A 21,338-nucleotide genomic window follows, 5' to 3' on the forward strand; every position below is an offset into this window, starting at 1 on the left:
TCTCCATTAGTAACACTGTTTTTTTAAGTGAAAAATGCACCACATTCTTGCAAGACACCCTGAAGAAAAAAATGGTGGTTTTTAATGCATTAATTCTACACAGTTACTGTAAAATTTTGGTGAGACCTGAGGCAAAAGAATTACAACTCCCTGCTATCTCAGTATACCTCCTCACCAACAGCACTAGAAATACAACCATAACATATAATTAAGTAACTTGTTTCAGTTTGTATATATTCTAAGCCTATAAGGGAAAACTGTGATGGAACTACACCTGTCTCCCTTCTCAAGCACCATTAGTACTAATTGTTTACAATTTCTCTCCTGGCAGTTGCTGGATTCGGTTATTTCAATACATTGCTAAGAGATACTAATCCCACTTGCAGGACAGGAAATGGGCATTGGAATTGGTAGAGGTGCTTCCAGCTTTCAGGCTAATAAAACACTTGTGGCAGTTCTTTATCCTGACTCATCTGAAGGAGTCTGCCTCCTCTTTGCCCTTTCACAATGGACTATGAACAAGACATCAGAGCTACAAAGCTCCTTGAAACAAGCTCATGTTTTGCCTGACAGCTAGGCCAGACAGAAGCAGACCCTGGAGAGAGGAACAAAAAGTATCAGCTATTTTGCATATCTAAAGAAGCATATCCCCAATGCATTTTTGCAGAGGTGGACATGTAAGCATGATTTTTATTTTTTCTCCCCCAAAAAGCCCTCAGCCTTAAATTACAGCTCTCCTATCTCTGCTTTCAACTCTAGTTGCAACTTCCTTCAGAGTTTATCACTGCTTTTTCAAGCACTGGTCACAAGGGGACAAAAATAATGAAAGGTGCTGTCCAGGTCTCAACACACGTTCCAGAGATCACTAACCTATTCTTTAGTTCTTAATTTTGACAACCTGGAAACCTCACATATTGTTAGAGAAATTATTAAACATCTTCCTTTTCTACCAAGGGATAAATTAAGACTAATCACAGCTTAGGATAATGGAAATAAAATTTCTTCTTCTTTAGAATCTGCCTTCCAAACTTCATCTTAAGAAATCTGCATTCCCAGCTTCCTTGCTATGTAGATCTGGCTTTCTGTGTGAAAACCAGAGCTACATAGCAAAGTACCTTAGGACAATATATTCCTACCAAGTCAGTCCAAGCCTCACTCCTGCCATGGCTCCATGCTCATTAGCGCACAGGTTCTGTTCGCAACTGAATCACCCAGAAGAGCAAACCTCATACACACTCAAATGTGGGCACAGATGACATTTCTATTGAATTAGCCAGAACACATGATTTGGACTTTGGGCTGACTTTAAGCTTACTATGGAAAGACAGATGGTATCTGATCCACAGTAAAGTTTCTCACAATAGTTAATCCATCAGTATTTTAGAATAAAAATGTATCAGTGACTTTATACCAGATACCACTTAGTGCTAGGTAGCTATGATATTTCCATCTCTAGTTTTTTTATTTATTATATCATTACCAACGACCTTAATCAGTAAGTCTGCACCTCATAATTTTCTACCTTTTGAGGAAAGGTTAAGTACAGAACTGGCTCTCTGGTGAAGTGTGCCTCACCACTTCAGAATGTGTGTTACAGCAAGAAACTGCAGATGGACCTCAGTACTCTGTTAAAAACACATGGTGATGGGAAGACATGAAATAGGTTGTAAACAATAAGAAAGGTGAAAAACAAGGCAGCTCAAACACCTTCAATGACAAAACAGCTCCGAAGCACATGAAAAACTCTTGTTACTGAAACATACTGCTATATAAGTGTCATTTATGCTGTCCATACTTACATGGTACCAACTGTACTGGCTAGGGCAAGGTGGTGCTGATTGTTTGTTCTGTACTGCCAATATCCTGACACTCCCAGGGGAATACCGTGGGCTAGGCCAACATCTGCTTTGTTCCAGGGTTTGCAAAGAGTGTACTGCAACCTGCAGCTCCTCCTTATCTTTGCTTCACTTTAAAAGGAATTCTTCAAAATTCTCCTTCTGCACAGGTACATATTCCAGATCCAGATCTAGACTCCCTTTAACATGATTCTTGACACTGCAATCTTGCTTCTTTACCTGAGTTTATCTCACAGAGCAATCTCAAACAAGCAAGGAAAAAAAAAAAAGAGTAGAAATCATACTGCATGGTGGTCAATATTCAGTAATTTAACTGAAACAGGTACTAATTTCAAGGTGGTACAGAAATCCCTCTGAAGTCTGGCTACATTTTTTTCATGGAGTAAAAGCCAACATCAATGTTGTAACAAGATAAAGGAAAAGGAGAAAGAAGTATTTAAAAAAATAAGCTTTGATTTATTAATTTGAAAATTTTTGACTGGAAAAAGGAGTTGAAGAACTAGAAGGAAATAATGTGCAGTAAATCCTGTTTAGATTAGATGGAAGACATCTCATCTGGAAACTTCAAGATCATGGTGGGGCTTTCCAATACAATGAAAATGAAGGGTAAAAAGCATTATAGAGTGTCATTTCTCTGAACATGTTGGAGGGAGGCATTCAGAAAGCAGAAAGAATATCTATCTTCTGTCCAACTAATTACCACTCCCAGGACTGAGTAATTGAATGAGGACTGGAGAACTGAGGGTCAAATGAGAGGAAGTAACAGCAGACTTATCTAGGCTTACAGAGGGGTCAGAAACCATAAAGCATAACTGTAAAGAAATTCCTGCTGTCTCCTTGACTATGGCAAGGGGAATTCTTGCAAGATCCCAGCTGGAAGCTTTTCTGTTCTTTAAAACATGCACATCAGGAATGAAATGTTTTTTCATCATTGATGCAACTGATTACAGGAAACTGATAGACTTGTGCCTCCCCGTAAAAATAGTGATCAATAACAATCTCCACAGTTTGACTATGCTTCTCTATCCTCTCTCCAATTAAGTTGTGTGGCTTGTCATAAGACTATGAACTTGTAACAGTGTACTGTGCACTCTGTTTGCTGGGACAGAGTATATGGTCTGCAATGGGTGTGTAAATTCAATTTGAAGTTTGATGGCAAAAATGCCCAGTAATCTATCAGACCTTACAAGAGCTGATATGCTGTGGAGGTCAGTGGTCCACTGCTCCCCACAGTTACACAATGAGTAGATGGAGATGCAGATCAGTGGAAGGAAAAGCTCCATTACTATTCTTTTCGAAGTCAAGAGGCTCTGAAGAGCACAGCCATTAAAGGTATCACACAGGAAGAGGGAAAATTCCTCAACACAGAGAGATCACAAACTATTTAGGGACTTGCCAGGTCCCAACCAGCACCCGAGGCTTGCAGGCTATCAGTATGCAGCTGGAGCCAGCTCTCAGCAGGAATCCCTCTCAGCTTTGTGAGAGGCTGCCTCGTTCTGCAATTCTCACTTCAGCCTCCCAACAGTCTCACTGAGCAGCCCCATGCAGAGAACTTTAAAGAAGTCCCATAATTTCACATCTACAACTATCATGCAAGTTGTTTTTACACTAATTCCCTGGTACATAATCAAAGCCCTAACTCCTGTTTTATTGGGGTTTTTTTGAGTATTTACTCATGTGGACTGATGAGCCAGCCCTGCTTTAAGCTCAATACTTCTGACCTCCAAGTTAAGCAACAGGAATTTGTTTTTACTCTTTTTCTGTTCTCAGTCAATCATGACATGATTTTCTCCCTGGGTTCAAGCATATGCTTCATTTTTGTTGCTTATTATGCCCTTCTGACACTTTCTGAAACCCCTGTAGTGTATTGTGATATACCTGCAAAAGGCCAGTGTTAAATACATTATGTGGAGAAGAAAAAAAAGGTTTCTCATAAAAACTCTCACCCACAACAGCACGTTTCTATGGTAATGCAGGACTGCTTTGGGTTGTTATGGCAACTAAACCTTTAAAAGCAATAGCATAAAACCAAAGGAAAAAAAAAACCACAGAAACAGAGTTTCATTGCTCCTCTTCTCAATTTTATAAATAATTCTCAGTCCTCCTTCCCCCCACAAAACCTCAATTGAATGTTACAGTGATCAAAACGCCTTAGGAAGATAAAGAAAACCACTTGGCTTTATGGCAGTGGGTGTGTGGAGCATCTTACCACTCTCTTAAATAAAACCATGACTAGAGGTGCTTGTACATAAACAAACCTCTGGCACCAGAAAGCTACACAAATAAAAAGGTGATGGCAGTGACAGTAGACTAATTGCTGACTGCAGCTAAGAGGGAATGGTATCTACACTACAAACCCTGCAGAAAGGACAGGCCAAAATTACACTGAATTAAATGTTTTATTAACTCCTTAATGCTACCATGTACTGCATTATTTCCTTGGCAAGTTTTTTTTATTATAGTCAAGATGTCAGTGCCAAGCAAATGCAGAAAAATTTTAGATATGTGCGTTTGCCTCTATATAGCTTCACAGAAATGTACTGTGATATACCATGTTTTTAAATAATCTTATATTTCACGAGATACCATCTTGACTAACTTGGGATGTGTTGCCACCTCTCCCTTTTCCTATTTTCCTATTCCTTCTTCCTCCTGCTCAGTCTCCTCATTCTATTCAATCTCCACATTGCTTTCTCTTTTATCTATCAAGTTATAGCTACTTCCCATTACCATGTTTGAAAGACCTAAATGATCATGAGAGTAGAATTGTCTGTGTATGAACACTCTTTTCTAAATCTGCTGAGGTGCGTCAAAATTGATGCCCTAGAAGAGCATCCCTTTGCTACCCTGCTTATGCACTTCAGCCCTCATGCACATCAGACCTGGCTGAGGTCACCCAACTCTTTTTACTTGTGACCCATAACAGGGGATTGGAGTTGAAAGGAGGACATATTTAAAGACTGCTCTTCCAACTACTCACATCCTCTTTTAGTTAGACAAAAAAAGAAGGTGTAAGTTCAAAGCAGGAATGTTTATGCAAATCAGGGAATACAGGAACTAGACTTCCTTACTGACAGAAATCAGCAGCATCCATTCCAATGTTTTATACCGGTAGCTCTTACCAAATGAGATACACTTTCAGGATTTCAGGACACCAGTGTGACAACATTCAGATCATCATTTCTCAGTAGTATGGGAATGAGCATGAACCTCCAAATACTGTCAAACATTGGTGCCAGTATGACTCTGCAGCAGGTTGGCAAAGCCCTAGAGAAGTCAATTTGCACCTGCATTAATGATATCCTGAAGCACACAGAAATAAAAAAGTATTACTGTCTATTAAGCAGAACTTGTGCAGGAAGACAATGCAATGAATTAATGAAATTCAGGAGACCTGTGCCACTTTCAGAGGCGATGTACATTTCAGTAAGTTGCTGTGAACATAAACTGGCAGACATTTAGTGCTGGTGACAGAAGAGTGGTGGCATTGAGTCAGCCAAGGACAATTTTGAAAAAGTACGATGGCTCACTTTGCTGTAGGGCTTCAGTCCTGCTCCAAGTCACACTTCTCAGCAGGGCAGAAGCAGTAAGCATGTGCTAGATCCTCAGATGGTTCATGCTCTGACACATTTGTCAACAGCACCACTGAACACTGTATCACCTCCTTTGCTATCCACCTCCACCTCTGCTCCCACCACACAAATTCTCTTTGTGTGCCAGAACAGCACTTACTTGACAGCTCTCCCAGTCCTTAAGCAGAGAGGGGAAAACCACTGCATCCCCAAACACAGGCTCCAAGATTTCATTCTGTTGTGCCAGCAGCTAATGGTTTTCAAGAATCTGTTCAGCTGACATGTTCAGTCCCTGCTCTGGAATGAATCCCAGAACCACACACACCAGAAGCAGCTGGTTTGTGCTAACCAAAACCCTGTGTGTAACACAGGGTTTGTGTTACACCAAAGCAGGAATACTATCAGCTTAGATCTTGAGACGCTTTTAAGTATTTAGGCAGTGCAAAGGAAAAATAAACTGGCCTAGCTTTTCACCAGAAAATGTCTAACGTGCATCTCTTTTACTGACATGAACTTGGGCAAAATTTACGGCTACTATGGATTTTGCATTAAAGGTCCAAATCCTTTTCAGGACTATGAATTTCACTGTGACTAAATGCAGGAAATAAAATATGAATACAGAAAAGTTGTGGGGACAAAAAAAAAAAAAATTGTACTGTATGTTTATCAACCACCTTTTGGTATGCATAAAGAAAGACTAGGACAAAATATTTTTTGTTGTTAGCAGCATCTCAAAGGACAAAAAATATTTACCTTGAGGAGTCAGTGGAAGTAATGCTCCTCTGTTTAACTGAACTGCTTGGCCCATGCTACAGGCACCTAGAGATTACTACAAAGAACAAGGAGTAGAGCCAGCTTCAGATTCAAGTAAAATAAAGACACTTGAGAGATGCAGAGTGAAGTGGCCCATTACAGACCAAGCTAATTTTTTTCCTTTTAGCTTGCTAGGATTAAAATGAAGGGTTCAATAATCCCTGATTCTCTAGATTAATTGGAAAAAAGAAGCATGTGGAGGTACTACTTTTTCCACAAAATTGGACTCATTACTGATTTCATTTACATGCCTGACTTCTAGCTCATGTAGCTGTTCCCAGGTTTTGCTCATGGTACATTTGTACACAGTCTTAGTGCAGTTATCTAATAAACTGGTTTAATTTTATACACACATTTCCCTCTTCCCTGGCTGTGCAGAGAGCAATACCATGTACTCACCCTGCTGAAGGGATAATCATGCCATTGACCTCTGGGCAGTATGTTCTGCCTTACAGCTTGAACCTGAGAGACAGCTATTTTCTACACCACTTTACCCTATGCAAAATCCATGTGCTGCTAAGGACAATATTACAGGCATAATTTGCAGCATAAAACCAAAAAGGTGAAACCTCGAATGAGAGCTTTGTAATTGGAAATGGGGCCTGAGGTCCTTAAAAATATGGATTGCTAATGCAGAACAAGGTAGGTTCAGAGAATGTGCCTGGTTTGGAGAGGGAGAAAACAGAATATCAAGTTATTACAATGCATGTCACAGAGAACAGTGAAAAGTGCATGTGCTTGATAGATTGCACGTGATTAGAATGAGGGCCTTAGGCAGGGAAATCTAGCCATTAAATATCATTCTTTCTTTAGTCCTATTAATACAACTATCAAACTCTAGAGTAAACTTCATTTGTTAGGTGAATGACCTGTGTGTCTCTTCTGCTTGGCTTTATCCCACATGCAGAAGTTACTTATCATTACACATTAATAACTCCTGGACAGGCTGCTACTCCCTCCATATTCACTGCCTGCTCATGCACTTGCTCTGCTTTACTGTCACCACGGGAATGCAGAGTGACTGGCCAGAAGGATTAGTATATGGGCTTAATTTGTGTGCTCCACTCAAGAAAACAGGCAAACATTCATATTTGGGGCTTTTCTAATAGCACTCTAAACAAAATATAATTAAATAAGTTGTAAATTGACAGGGTAGGGGTACTGAATGCATCTGAAAGGAAGAAGAATGTGAATAGACTATAGGAGAAAGCAACCAGCCTAAAACATTTATTGGTGGACAGCAACTCCTGATTGATACCTACTTTTTAGTTTGGATGGGGGAGTTATTTTCCTCCTTGGTTTCTTCCCTCCCCTTGTTCTCATATATTTTCCTTTTAGCACAGCCTACTGGCATCTCATTTCCAGAAATACATTTTCCTCTGCCAATAACAATCATGCAAAGCAGAAATGCTCCTTCTCAAAGTCTGCACCCTGTGGGAGCTGGATTTTCTAGCTTCTGAGGAGGCACAGCTTTTGCTAGTCAAGGGAGATGGGGATATGCACTTTGCTCCTTTGATGCCATGCTCTGCCCTGATTTATTTTAATAAATATTTGCAAGGCAGTTCAAAAAAAACTTTAGGTCCATTCTCCACAGCTGGAGTACTGGAGTTTAATAGAATTAAAGTCTCTTTAAATCCCAAAGAAAGAGCTCAGAGTAGAAACTGTTTTTATTGCTTTAACACTGTGTGAGTCATACAAGGTTTAGTTTGGATGTTTGATACATCATAGCATCTAAGCCAAAAAGACAGCTGTACAATGAGTGGCAGGTTAACAAAGACTGGAGAACAATAATGTAGAAAAAGCACTAGACTGATGTTGAGAAGGTAGAAAAAAAATCCTCAAAATTACAGTGTTACCAACAAGATTTTATTACAAATCTTGTAGCATGTGGAGAGTTTTTATTCTAAAAACTCCAGTTGTGGTATCAAAAGAGGACAGAAAGTATCAGTTTTCATTTATAATTAAAACATCCCTATCCTCCATGGGAAAAAGCTTGAAAACATGACCAAAGGGTATCCCTTGGAAATCAGAATGGAAAAATAAAGAAATCAAATATTTTATTTTATTTTACAATTTACCTCACCATGAGTTGTACCCTATTGCTATGCACAGTTGGCCTTTCACCTCTAAATATTTCTGCCTGATGGCAGAAACAGACAAAGAACCATTCAGCTAAAATAGAACTACAGATGTTTCAGAAACTGCAGCCATTCTATTTTGGCAGCAATTCATAATCAGAATTTTCTGATTATGTCCCTTGTCACATTAAAATCCATAAACTAGAATGTGCACATGCTGATCCATATAATAAACTCTCTCCCTTGGAGCTCATTTACTGAGGTCAACCTTCTCACATACTGGCTTCTCAATAAAGGAATATCACAGCAAAGCAAACTGCAATTAGAAAAAAAAAGAAAAAAAAAGGAGAAATTCCACCCACTCAGCTTATTTGACAAGTGTAGAGAGAGAGAAGTGTTTATCCCTAGACCCACAGAATCAGCAAGTCCCACCTCTGCATTTGATCCCCTCCTAATTACAGTCACCAAAATTAACCCCCAGTCACAGTTAGAAACTTGTATTTTTCCCCCAACTATCCTATCCCCTTTCTTTCTGTTTTCACCAAAAGAAATCAGTGTTCTCCTATAGTTTCATACAGATGATGACAGCATTGTGAGACACTGGAGCACACACTTCTCAATATTTCTATCAGCTAAAGCTAACAGAATTCTGCATCAATGAAGCTTCAGAGATTCTGAAGCAAAGAACACACCACAATATAAGAAGAACAGAAAATCTTAAGCAGATAGAGCCTCCACAGGGACCTTTTCAAAGAGAAACTGTATTTCATTTGTGTAATAACCCTAGGATGAGCGATGCACTGTAGTCTAACCAATAAATACTTACACAAATCTTTCAGAAGCTAACAGATGTTTCTTTTATGAGAAAAGACAAGTGCCATCCGGCCTTTTTTAGACACTTATAAAAATTCAGATAATTTTAAGCTATTTCAATAGCTGCCTGACAATTTTATTAATGCACTCTGCTACAATATGATCTTGTTTCCTTCACAAAAAGACTGACTCATACCATGGATTTTTATACACACCAAGGTGCATGTTGCTAATGCCTTCCTCTTGATTAGAAAGAAAAGAAAGTCTGTTTTACTGACCAGAAGAAACAGAAAGATCTCTGCAGGATTTAACATGAACACTGTGTCAGCCCACAGAGATCCCATCTCAAAATCATCTGGAAGCTTTAATGATTTACTCAGTGTAGACTGACAGACTTAAGTACAGAACCTGCCCAGAATCAATCCTGTGGCTCAAATCCTGCCTTGAGCCATAGGTGTCAATGAATTTTAAATTTTAATCTTGGCAACAACTGAGTCTTTTACATCATCATAAGAAAAGAACACCTATAAAAAGCACAATCATTGCAAGAGAGTCAAGGGCTATGACAGGTATAGTTTATTAAACAGGGCTTCACTGTTAGAGCCAAATTCAGGGAAATTTATACAGCACCTGCTGACTCTGCCTGCCTCTCACCAGTGCCATCAGCATCTCACTTTCTAGCATGCTAAATTCACATAGAAATGAAAAGTCCTGTATGCACTTAACATTACAACCTTATGTATAATAGTTCTTGTAGGAATATAATTACTAAAATCCCTACACAAGATGCTTAAATTTGTGAGGCTTATGCTTTTTCTTTTTTTTTTTTTTGTTTGTTTGCTCTTTTTCCTGAAGAAGCTGCGAAAATAGCATGAACCTAGACAGTTACCTGAGGCTTTCTGCAGAGCAATATGCCAAAGCACCCACATGCTGAGTGTTTGCAAATTTTAAGTTTGGGATTGACTATGTGCCAGTCCCTCTTCAGCTCTGGGCACTTGATCCTGCACCAAAATCACTGCTGACCTTTTCTGGTATTTATGATGTCAGTATGGATTTTTATCATTATTTGATCTCCTGACACAAAGCAAACAGCTTCTATAGCATGTTTTTATTAATGCAGAGTATGAATATGTGAATCTCAGTATTCCTGTCAAGTTTGCCATTTCTCCTTCTTGTATGCTTGGTTAATGGAGGTCACCTTTCCAGAGAAGACTTACTTGCACAGATGAACACTAGTGGTAGCTTATATTCTCTGGGGGACTCAATATATGAGTAGAGTTATTTGAAATGCACTAGTTAGGTATTATCCAGCCTCTGTTGTTTAAAAGTACTTAACATGCTCATTGTATCAGCTTGCTGGATTGTGAGGCTAACATGCAGTAGTAGTAAGACATCACTGTTCAATAAAGCCTCTGAGTTTTGACATGTACTTAGAAATATCATAATGACCTTTGATGTAGCATTCAATTTAACACAGAGCTCCTCAACACTGATCTCTGCAGGGATTATTCAGGTCTCATTTGTGAGTCTCAGCTGTGACTCATGCAAAGCAATATCCTCAAGGAACAAGGCAGACACAGGACTTGTCACCTGACAATGCAAAGCAGCAAGAGAGTCTCTTGCTATTTACATGTGGAGCACTCAGCACACAGAGACTGTGATGCAGCCTGAAACTGTAACCTGTAAGATATATAATGATGATGACTGCTGTAGTCAGGTCCCAAATAAATTCAATCCTGAGAATCCATATTTAATACCCAGTAAAATTAACAATCAGAACCTTGGAAAAAAACCCATATTGCAGTACCAAGAGTTTGGGTGAGCAAGAATAATAAAACAATTAGCACATGTGGCCTTTAAAAGAACTTTAAGATTGATGGCACAGAATATAGCTTTGGTCTAATTTTTTTTCTCAGAAGAATTTGTACAGTTTCTGCAATAACAACATATTGGTTACTAACCCTTGTTGTCTGAAACACTCTGCAGCACTTCATCCAAGAATACACAATGATCTACAGTCCCACACTTTTGCCCTTAGGCTGGGTACTTTCTCAAGTTTAGAACTGTCAAAATCTAGTGAAAGATGAATAGGAGACATAATCAGTGTCAACTAAGTCACAGAAAACATGCATGACAGGTTATCTTCACCAGACTGGCTGCAGACTCAAACCTTTGAAGTCAATATTTTGGAGGTATATCTCAGTCCTAAAGGAAAACATTCTACCTATCCATAGAGCAATGGAGAATGAAGCTAAAGCAGAAGCGCCCAAAACCCAGCTGAAAAGCTGGATATGACTCTTGAAATTTAAGTTACAGATTCCCAAAGACACATTTATGCATAGAGACTAAAGCTTGTATATAAAATTATTAATAATTATACAACCCCTACCACTGGCTCCTAAGAGAAACTGTTAAATGCTACATTGCTTGAGACACTGTTTCAGGCTACCAAAGAGAGGTGTGAATTTCTCCCAAAGCCTAAGGTTGCCACTTCAAAGAAGAGATTTTTAAATTTCTGCACTCTGCTACAGAACAGTTGGATCACTTTTTGTAAGGGAGTATGCAAAGAGCTTATCAGGAAAGGGCAGAAGAGCAATAATTTACAAAGAAATCCTACTGCCTTTTTTCCATCTACAGAGCAAATGGCATAGTAACTTTACCATCTAAAATATTCAATTACTATGTAAGGGTCTGATCTTTCCAGCAACTCTTAAGATAACTGGAATAAGAACCTTTGCAGAACAAGGACTTTGGGTATTGCTGGTGCTGTCTAAAACATACTGTAGGCCCTTCTACACAGCAAATCAGACCTGGTTAAATTACAAGACAGTCCTGAATCTGAGTTTCTTCCAAGCATGGTGTCCGAGAAAAAAGGGATCTGAGTGACTGGTCTCCCTTTATCACTGTTTTTGCTAGGAAGAAAAGTGTTTCCAGGCAAAGAAACAATCACAGACTCTAGGACCTCCCCTCTATATGTGGCTGCAATTTGGAAAAGGCTATGCTGGACTGCCTCATCAGTTATGTTGCAGCAACCTGGAGACAGAAGTTCTTGCCTTTCCTGCACTGATGTGAAAAATTCTTTAAGTTGCACAAAAAGCATCCCGGTGTAGGCAGGTTTATAATGGTGCCTTCTAGCCAGCCAGGTTTTTAGAACATTTCTAGGAGACCCACTGGATCTAAAGCTGCCCTCCTAACTGGGGGTTGGTATAATGAGAGGTTCCTTTGGAGACTAGCATTTCCCTTCATAGGAGTTTTATTGTACTTCTGTTTATGTAATATTTCAACAAACATTCTAGATTGCCCCCAAGAAATCTTCATTAACTTCCCTGGGACTTTTTGGAGAGAAACAAGGAAGAGATTAAAACATTAGTTTAGTAAAATATCCTTTGGAGGAATATTTGGGGCTCACAGCACGAGACAATCTTTCAATATTTTGTAATGCAGGCAGGAGAAATAAAAATACACTTAGCAAAAATTGAGAATTACCTCAGAATTCAGGCCAAACTTTTACAAAGCAGTAAAAGAGTATCAAGTATCTCTCTAAATTACTTGCCCTTCCATTTCCATTGAATGATAGAACAATACAATCATTTAGGTTGAAAAGGACCTTTATGTCCTACCATCAAAGTAACACTACCAAGTCCTCCCCACTAAACTTTGTCTCTATGTGCCACATCTACACAGCTTTTAAATGTAGCCAGGGATGGTGACAACTTCCTGGGCAGTCTGTTCCAAGGCTTGTTAACCCCTTCTGTTAAGAAATTTTCTGCTGCTCTTCTCTGGATGTGCTCCATCACCTCAATGTCTTTCTTGCAATGAGGGCCCCAGAAATGAACATGGGACTGGAGGTGTGGCCTCAACAGTGCTGGGAACAGAGGGACAATCCCTGCCCTGATCCTGCTGGCCACACTATTGGTGATACAGGCCAGGGTGCCATTGGCCTTCTTGGGGCACACTGGCTCATGTTCAGCTGCTGTTGACCAGCACCACAGATCCTTTCCCACTGGGCAGTTTTCCAACCATTCGGCCCCAAACCTGCAGCGCTGCATTGGGTTGTGACCCAATTGCAGGACCTGGCACTTTGCCTTGTTGAAACTCACCCATTGATTTAGTCTGTCCAAATCCTTCCTGTCCAGAGCTTTCCTGCCCTCCAACAGATCAACATGCCCACTCAACTTGGTGTTGACAACGCATGCTCCCCATCCCCTTGTCCAGATTATTGACAAAGATATTAAATCAAACTGGCCCCAAAACTGAGCCCTGGGAGACACCACCAGTGACTGGCTGACAAATGTATTTAGCTCCATTCACCACCATTCTCTGGGCCCGGCCATCCAGCCAGATTTTTATCCAGAGAACAGATCTAAGCCAGGGGAAACCAGTTTCTCTGAGAATGCTGTGGGAAACCAAGTCAAAGGCTTTATTAAAGTTTAGGTAGAAATCATCCACAGCCTCTCCCTCATCCACTAATGAAAGCCACCTTTGTCGCAGAAGGAGATGAGGTGGGTCAAGCTGGACCTGCCTTTCACAAACCCATGCTGACAGGGCCCGATCCTCTACTTGTCCTGCACATGCTGCAGGACAGCACTCAAGACCTGTTCCATGATCTTCCTTGGCCCCAAGGTCAGATGTTCCCCAGATGTTCCTTCCAGCCCTTCCTGTAAACGGGCATCACATTTATTCATCTCCCGTCCACTGGGACCTCCCTGGTTAGCCAGATCTGCTGACAGATTCAGCCAGGCACTGCCCCTGGCTAGCTCCAGAAATAATCTTCCACACACTCCAGGAAGTTCCTGGACTATTTCCTCTTGCCCACGTTGTACTTCCAGCAGACCTCTGCTAAGTTCAACTTACCTCTCTGGTAAGCTTAAGCCCATTACAAGAACAAGGGCTAGCAATTGTGAGACTTCCAGCTTCTTACAGAGTATTTCTTCTGCCTCCTCATTCCAGCTGAGTGGCCTGCAACAGACTCTCACCATGGTATTTGCTTTGATGGCTTTCCCTCTTATTCTTACCCTTAAACACTCAACTGCGATGTCACCATCACTGAGGTCACCTTTGCTAATGGAACTGCAGCCTATGACAAGGGCTGAAGAACAAGTCTGTGCTTGGATACTTCCTCTCTCCTCAGCAGCATTCAGGATTCAAAGTCCTCTCCCACCTCAGCTCAACACCTGGCATTGTCTCATCTACTCTTTGTGCACAACTACCTGAGAGATGAGCAGATGCAGACATGGACCAATTTATTGCCAGGATTAAAAAACTGTGGAGAAGCAGGTGGTCTGCTGGAATTAAAAAGACACATGGGACAACTTACAGAATCATCCATTTGGGAGTTGTGCTACGTACATTATGAGGGCAGCAGTACAGGAATTCTGTCTCCATGTGTAACTTAAGAGCTCTAATCAGACGAACATTCTTGCCTTGCTCTATGGAGACTGATTTACACACACATTTTACTTCCACTAATTATTATTCTCCGTATTTCTCTATTTTCTGCCTGTATTTTCTTTCAATCTTACATCTGCCTCTGCTCCATGTTCCTCTTGTTACAAGCAGTCTTTATGCTTGGTTTTATTCCCCCTGTAAAAAGGCAAGGGATCTTCACTAAAATTATGACAGGAACTGTAAGCAAGGAGACAATCCTCCTCATTGTCTCAATTCAGATTTTGCCTTCTTTGACCATGCAGTCCTCTATGCCCAAGTTCTGTTTATCCACATTTCTTTTCCATGCTGTGACATGCTGTTATACCATATTCAGTCAAATACTGCTATTAATGGGACAGCTGCACACAGTGAGATACTACAATAGCACAGCATTACTTCCTATGCATATATTTATGTTACTTATGGTTGTCACGGTATATGTTTATATGAAACTCAAGGTTTAGTGAAGGGAAAGGCTTGGTGAAGAGGTCTGAACAATACCTGAAGAGGAGGAAAAATTGTATATTCCTTAATGATAAAAAGCTTGCAAGTAATTAAATTAAGCAAAAGGTGATTGCTTCTGGCTTGCTGAAAAGACATCAGTGTATCCACAGAAGAAATGGAAACAAATGCATGAAGAAGTAAACACTAGAACCCAGTCCTTGACATAGAGCTGAAGATAATAGGTCCTGCCCTGGAACTGGGTACCAAGAAAAGCAGGTCTTGTGGATTTCAGCAGGGGTAAGTACAGTAAACATGCTCTTCCCTGGCTCCCTCCTAATGGAGTGGTGTATTTTGGCTTCTCTAAATAAATGCTCCCATTTGCTTAGGCTCACTTTGCTCGAGATAATTTTGAGAGAGATGATGAAACATACGAAGGCTACACTTCTACAGGGTTATAAACCTTTAAACCAGGATGCTGGAATGTCTCTGCACTTACCAGCACTGCAATACATATGCTGAGGGCAAGAGAAAAACAATAGGGTATGTCTCTGACTCTGAGCAGCTGGCAACACTGGAACCTGAGAGAATTAAATGGTTTTAGGGTTGTGCTAGCCAGAAAGTGCTCCACATTGTGACAGGGTAGTAGGGAAACTTTTCTGTAATCATTTCCTTATAGAGTTCCTCTAAAAGTGTCCTTTCTCAGCCTATGACGTACATTTTCAAGGAGCTGCTGGAAATGGGAATAGGTACGGAAAACTATTTTAGGTGCTCAGAATCCACACTCCTTTTATCAACTTATTAAGAGGACCAAACAGCACCTTATTTCTATTCATATGTGTAACTTTGCTCCCCTCATTTTCCCCCCTGGTTCAAGAATGATACCAACTTCATTCATTCTCAGTGGTCACACGGAACAGTTAAATTTAAAGTAAGAAATAAATTTTATTTATTTAAAAAAATAATAAACCCCAATTTCTTCCAAGAGGTATTGAACAGTACATAACTACTGCCTGCTCATAATTCTTTATCATCTACGGTATTGTCAGGCTCTCATCTGCCCCAAATAATCAGACCAATAAACCAAACTACACAGATAATTGGTGTTGTCAATTATTCTATACAGAACATCATTGAGAAAGGACCTCACAAAGAGAACAATTATATCCAAACACCAAAAACTGAAAGAGTGAAAACATTTAACAAAATCTCAGCTAGCCCTTTCACCCACACTGTATTGCTTGTCTCATCATTCTCCCCCCACCCCTCAAATAAGGACAGTAAAAAAATAATGAAAATACCTTTGAACTTGTGAAAGACGGCCCATAGCTCAGCAATGTCAGTGGCAAATGTAATGTCTGTGTCGAGGACAATGACTCGCTCAAGATTGGAAGGTAGAGTCTTAGTCAGAACCAACTTCATCAGCCCGTAAATCCCAGAGTAGTGTTTGTTGGGGATCCAAGACACTTCAGACTTGACAGGAAATGGGAAGTTGGAAAGAGGAAGAAAAAAAGATCTTTATTAGAAAATTTTCCTGAAATTAGTTTCTTGCTATAGTTGATCTCTGAGGTGGAAAGTCATCTAAAAGCCTGTATTTAAATTTACTTCAGAAGAGCTGAAATACACTAAAGTTTCTGAAAGCTTGGGAAAAGAAGTTCTTTGAGGCAATCTCTTCACACAATATATCTAAAATTAGTTGAGCCTTTCTGATCTGGTAGAATTCATTCTGAGACATCCATGTGTCCTTCCTTATAAAACTGAAACATATTTTTAGTCTAAAACTTCAGCTGTATTGTACATTATTTTCAACCAAAAAAAAAGTTGCTATTCTCAAAGTTTTTTTCTGATGCAGAAGTAACAAGCGTAATATTTTCCTTATGTTTTATAGATTTGGTGGTCAGAATTTCAAAAGGCCAATCATTTGAAATAATGGACCAGAAAAGTGAAAAAAAAATAGTTTCTTACAAACGCAGATTTTCCTTAAGCCTTACATCTTTAACTTAAAGCTACCAAGGTCCCACAGACATGCTCAAAACTAGAGAAAGTGACAGAAAATTGTCAGCCACATTTTTTGTTTTTATGTATTGAATGTGGCAAACTCAAACATTTTCATTTCTGCAGTAAGAGCTAAAAAACCATTTGTACAGCTTCTAAAAAAGAACTTGGGAGACTAAATTCCATCATGCATTGTACTCTTGACACCGAGATATTACATTAGTTTTGTTGAGTTTTTTTCTGTGAGACTCAAGTTCCTCAACTTTCAAAAATTTCTGCTTAAAGTGGGATATTAGAAATTTTTGAGAAATTCCTATTTCCCTGTCTGAAGCTCCTCGTTTGTTTTAAGGGGCATGCACTTAAAATTTTACGTTTTCCCTTGAGTCATGCTCTCATAACTTCAATTAGTATTTTGTCTACAAAAAACTTGAGTGAGACAGATTTCAAGATTTGTCCTGGCTTGTTAAAATGTATTCATATTCAGTGTATTCAAATTCAGTGTATTCATAAAACTGACGAGATTATTGACTATCTTGTATCTATTCACTGCCATTGTAAATTTATTATATGAAACAACACTTGCACAAAAAAAAATTCCCTCAAAATCATTAGAGAGTAGAGTGAGTTCCTACATTTGGAAGTTGGAAGCATGGTTGAAGACAGGCTAATAATAGGTGCTTAGAGCACATTTCTTTTTGAATATAAAGTAACAAGGTCTCTGATAATATAAACTGACCTCTTCTATTCCCTTTTAAATGGCACACAACTTTCTCTGTATTCTCAGGATTCCTGTACCAGGCCAGAGTACTCTCCCACTACAAAGTTCACTAAAAAGACAGAGGGAAGTAGAACAAACCTTTAAGGAGAAAATACAAGAATTTCAGGGGAAAGGCAGGACAAGCAGATTCTCACAGAACAAAAACAGAAAGTACAAACTGAAGCATGAAGTTTTGGTTGGTTTATTGAAAACTCAATGCTCCCCAGAAATATCTTCTGTGTGTAACAGAGATTATTCCAAATTCACACCCTCATAACTCTACTTATTTGTTGTCCCTGCTTTCCCACACTGTGGCTTTTGGAATGGACTATCACACCATGGTGTATTTAATTCTTACAAAGCAGAATCTGCTTTCATTCTGCAAACCATGCTGTTCTAATCTGTCACTTGATACCCCTTGCTAGACCAGTCATACTTGACATGTTAAAAGTGATAGACATTTTACAGACTATTGCTATGTTATTAAATGCTATGTTATTAATTTTGGATGGCATGTCCTTCATTTTATTAGCTGAAATATTTCTCCAGAAAAACACCCAGTGTGCTTATGCAAATCAGCTTAATAAGGTAGGATTTGTATGTTGTATGAATAGCCTGACACAAGCAGGAAAGTAAAACGGGTGGCCGGAAAAGCAAATCACCTTCAAAGTGCAGTAATTTTCCTTTGCTCTCAGGATTCCCAATTTCTAATGCCAGTGCCCTGTATCACTGCAGTTGTCTGCCAGTTCCTTCTGATCTGGCACACAGGCAAAAGCCTGCCATCCTGAAGCCTGATGTCTGAAGGAACCATTTTTAAAAATGAAAGGGGCAGCCCCTGTTCCAAATGGTCCATCACAGCTGACTAGCATATGTTGGATTTGAGGATATGTTGAAGTCTGGACTCTCAATCAGCCCAATTAATCCACAGTTTCCTCTCCTGTGATACAGACTAAGACACAAACAGAGAATCTAAGTAGCCCTCGGCATAATTTCTTCATGGCTTTGCTACTCAAGAATAATTTTAACAGTTCCAAATTCATGGTAAGGAACACTCCTTACCCTACACAAGAGCTCTGTGAAGGCTCACTCTACTATACACTATACACTTCTGTGAGGAAATACACAGGCACAGCACTGGAGGAAGTGCTTAGTCCTCATCCTAGTTTTGGCCAGGACCTGGAGGTTATTCTGTATCATGTCAAAACATTGCAGGGAGCAGGGGGAATGGAATCTTGGCCTTCTGACAAGAAGATGTGGCTTCTGGTTGTAAAACCATTTTTCTAAATATTGTCTAAGTACTTTCTGTAAGTTTTAATACAACTTTGTTTGCCTAGCACAGTTAAAATGGTCCATATATGGCATGTTTGTGAATCATCTGCTAACAAGCTAGATCAGAGTTGCCTTCAGAGAGCAAATATTCCTAGAAGATACATCAGCAACATTAAAAAAACAGAGTTAGTAAAACAGAGTGAAACAAAACAGCGTGACATACTTTGCTCTTTGTATAATTCCCAGTTCAGCAGAAATAGCACACCTTGGATCTCTAGCTCTTAAGATCTGTGTTTTTGTTCATGAGGGAAGAGTGAAGAAAAGCATTTAGCTGGTGCTGACACTGATTCTTTTAAGTGAAATAGCATCTACTCACTAAAGTAGCAATTGAAGACTGAAAATAAAACTAAAATATCTAAACTATTTGAACATAAAAATCACAAGCCCATGAGTCTGCATGCAGCACGTAACTGATCACCTGATAAAGGTCAGAGAGGTGGGAGCAACAGTCTCTATGTTCAGGTACACCTCACCAGCAAGTTGTCTTCCCTGACTGTGCCGAATCTCTGCAAAAAGCTGACCAAATCACAGCTGCCATGCACAGCTTGACTCAGCTTTTTCGCAGTTGCTACTACTGTATAAATGCTCATTTAAGTTAGCAAAAGCATTGTTTTTAACAGAGAAGTCTCATACATAGAGCTTAAAATCAAGTTTCCCTGTTCCCTTGACTGAGAGAGGGGGAAATGGTGGCTTGTTCTGTGTATGAATTGTATGGTGACTACATTACCAATAAAAACACTTGAGTCTGGTTGCCTACACATTAGGATCACAAAGCACAACTCTTGTACCAAGCCATCACAAATATATCCAGACTTTGACTCTTACACTGTACTTCTTTAGGGAACTACATGATTTTTTTAACATGCTCTTTTCCCCCACAAACAGATGATATGGAAACTTGGCCCAGGCAGTGAATGTGACTGCTCCACAGCTGTAAGTGAAGTTTCTGTACAAGGGCAAGTTACCTGAGCCTCTCTGAAAGGGATGGAGGCTTGAACTTGTAGACTTAGCATGAAGTAAGTCCAGAAAAGAGTACAAGCGTGAACAGAATGACAGTGACCAACAGAGAAAGACAAAAAACTTTGGATTGCCTGCATTGTGTCAGATCGATCGCCCACTGAGCTCAGTAGCTGCATCATATAGTAGATGGTGGCAGGTGCCTACTGAAGAATATAAACCCAGTGGAATTCTACATCAATACTGCTCTCCATATAGATTCCCATCCTGCAGTGAGTTACACCAAATTTTGGAGCTACTGGTGGCATTATTGTTGATTAATAACTTTTGGTGGGTTTTTCATCCGTGAATTAGATCAAATTACAGTTTCATATTTGGTAAAAGTCCAATTCATTATATTCCATTATTATTACATTTCTATTTAAACCTCATGCTCTTAAAAGGTTATCAGTCTTGCATACCAAGATACTTCGTTTGCAAAGATGACTTTGCTACACTCACCCTTCTCTTTCCCACATTACTAAAATCATGATAAACAGAGCAGTGAGATGAAGCATAAGAAACAAGATGATGAATTTGCTTTCTTACCTTAGTGCTTGCATACATGTACACAAAGTGAAGCATCAAAACAGTAGCAAGCACAAAAGCAGAGGAAAGCTAAACTTAAGGCTATATGGGACTCTAGGACTGTAATGTTTCTCGGTTGACAGAAAGCCTAACAGCCTGATTTGCTACATGCTTCTTGGATTGGAAGGTGATATATAAAAAATCAAAAGTTTTAGCTAGCAACCGTATAAACTTAAGATTACATTTCCTTTCTATAAATAGAAGTTTCCCTTCTAAAAGTATTTCCCCCATTAAAGACTTCTGATTACTTCCCTACCAGAAGAAAATTCTATCCTGACTTTTCCTGATGAACGGGTTGTACTCCGTACAGCATTACAAAATCGGGACCTCTGGGAGTCATTTGGTCCAACCTCCCCCAGACAAGCATGGCCAGGGGACCATGTCCAGATGGCTTTTGACTATGTCCAAGGATGGGGACTCCACAAGCTCACTGGGCACTCTGAGCCAGTGCTGGCTTACCCTCACAGTAAAAGAATGTTTCCTGATGTTCAGAGGGAAACTCCTGTATTTCAGTTTGTGCCCACTGCCCCTTGTTCTGTCACTGGGTGCCTCTGAAAGGAGTCTGGCTCTGTCATTTTCACACCCTCCCTCCAAGTATTTATGTTCAATGATAAGATCCCCTCCAAGCCTTCTCTTTTCTGGCTGAGAAGTCCCAGCTCTCCTACCCTTCCTT

General features: G+C 39.7%; 1 protein-coding gene across 3 annotated transcripts in view; it reads right to left on the minus strand.

Annotated features, from left to right (window-relative positions):
• Window positions 1–21,338, minus strand: part of LARGE1 (LARGE xylosyl- and glucuronyltransferase 1) — a 276,630-nt gene that overhangs the window by 94,190 nt on the left and 161,102 nt on the right. For all 3 annotated transcript variants that reach the window (XR_013340002.1, XM_077783379.1, XM_021553947.3), the window contains one exon: window positions 16,302–16,473. Coding sequence is in view for 2 of the 3 variants with exons in the window: in XM_077783379.1 (XP_077639505.1) it covers window positions 16,302–16,473 (172 nt within the window). In the remaining variant the exon portion in view is untranslated. The remainder of the gene's footprint in view (window positions 1–16,301; window positions 16,474–21,338) is intronic.

Source organism: Lonchura striata, chromosome 5, assembly GCF_046129695.1.
Source record: "Lonchura striata isolate bLonStr1 chromosome 5, bLonStr1.mat, whole genome shotgun sequence".
NCBI classification, from domain to species: domain Eukaryota; kingdom Metazoa; phylum Chordata; class Aves; order Passeriformes; family Estrildidae; genus Lonchura; species Lonchura striata.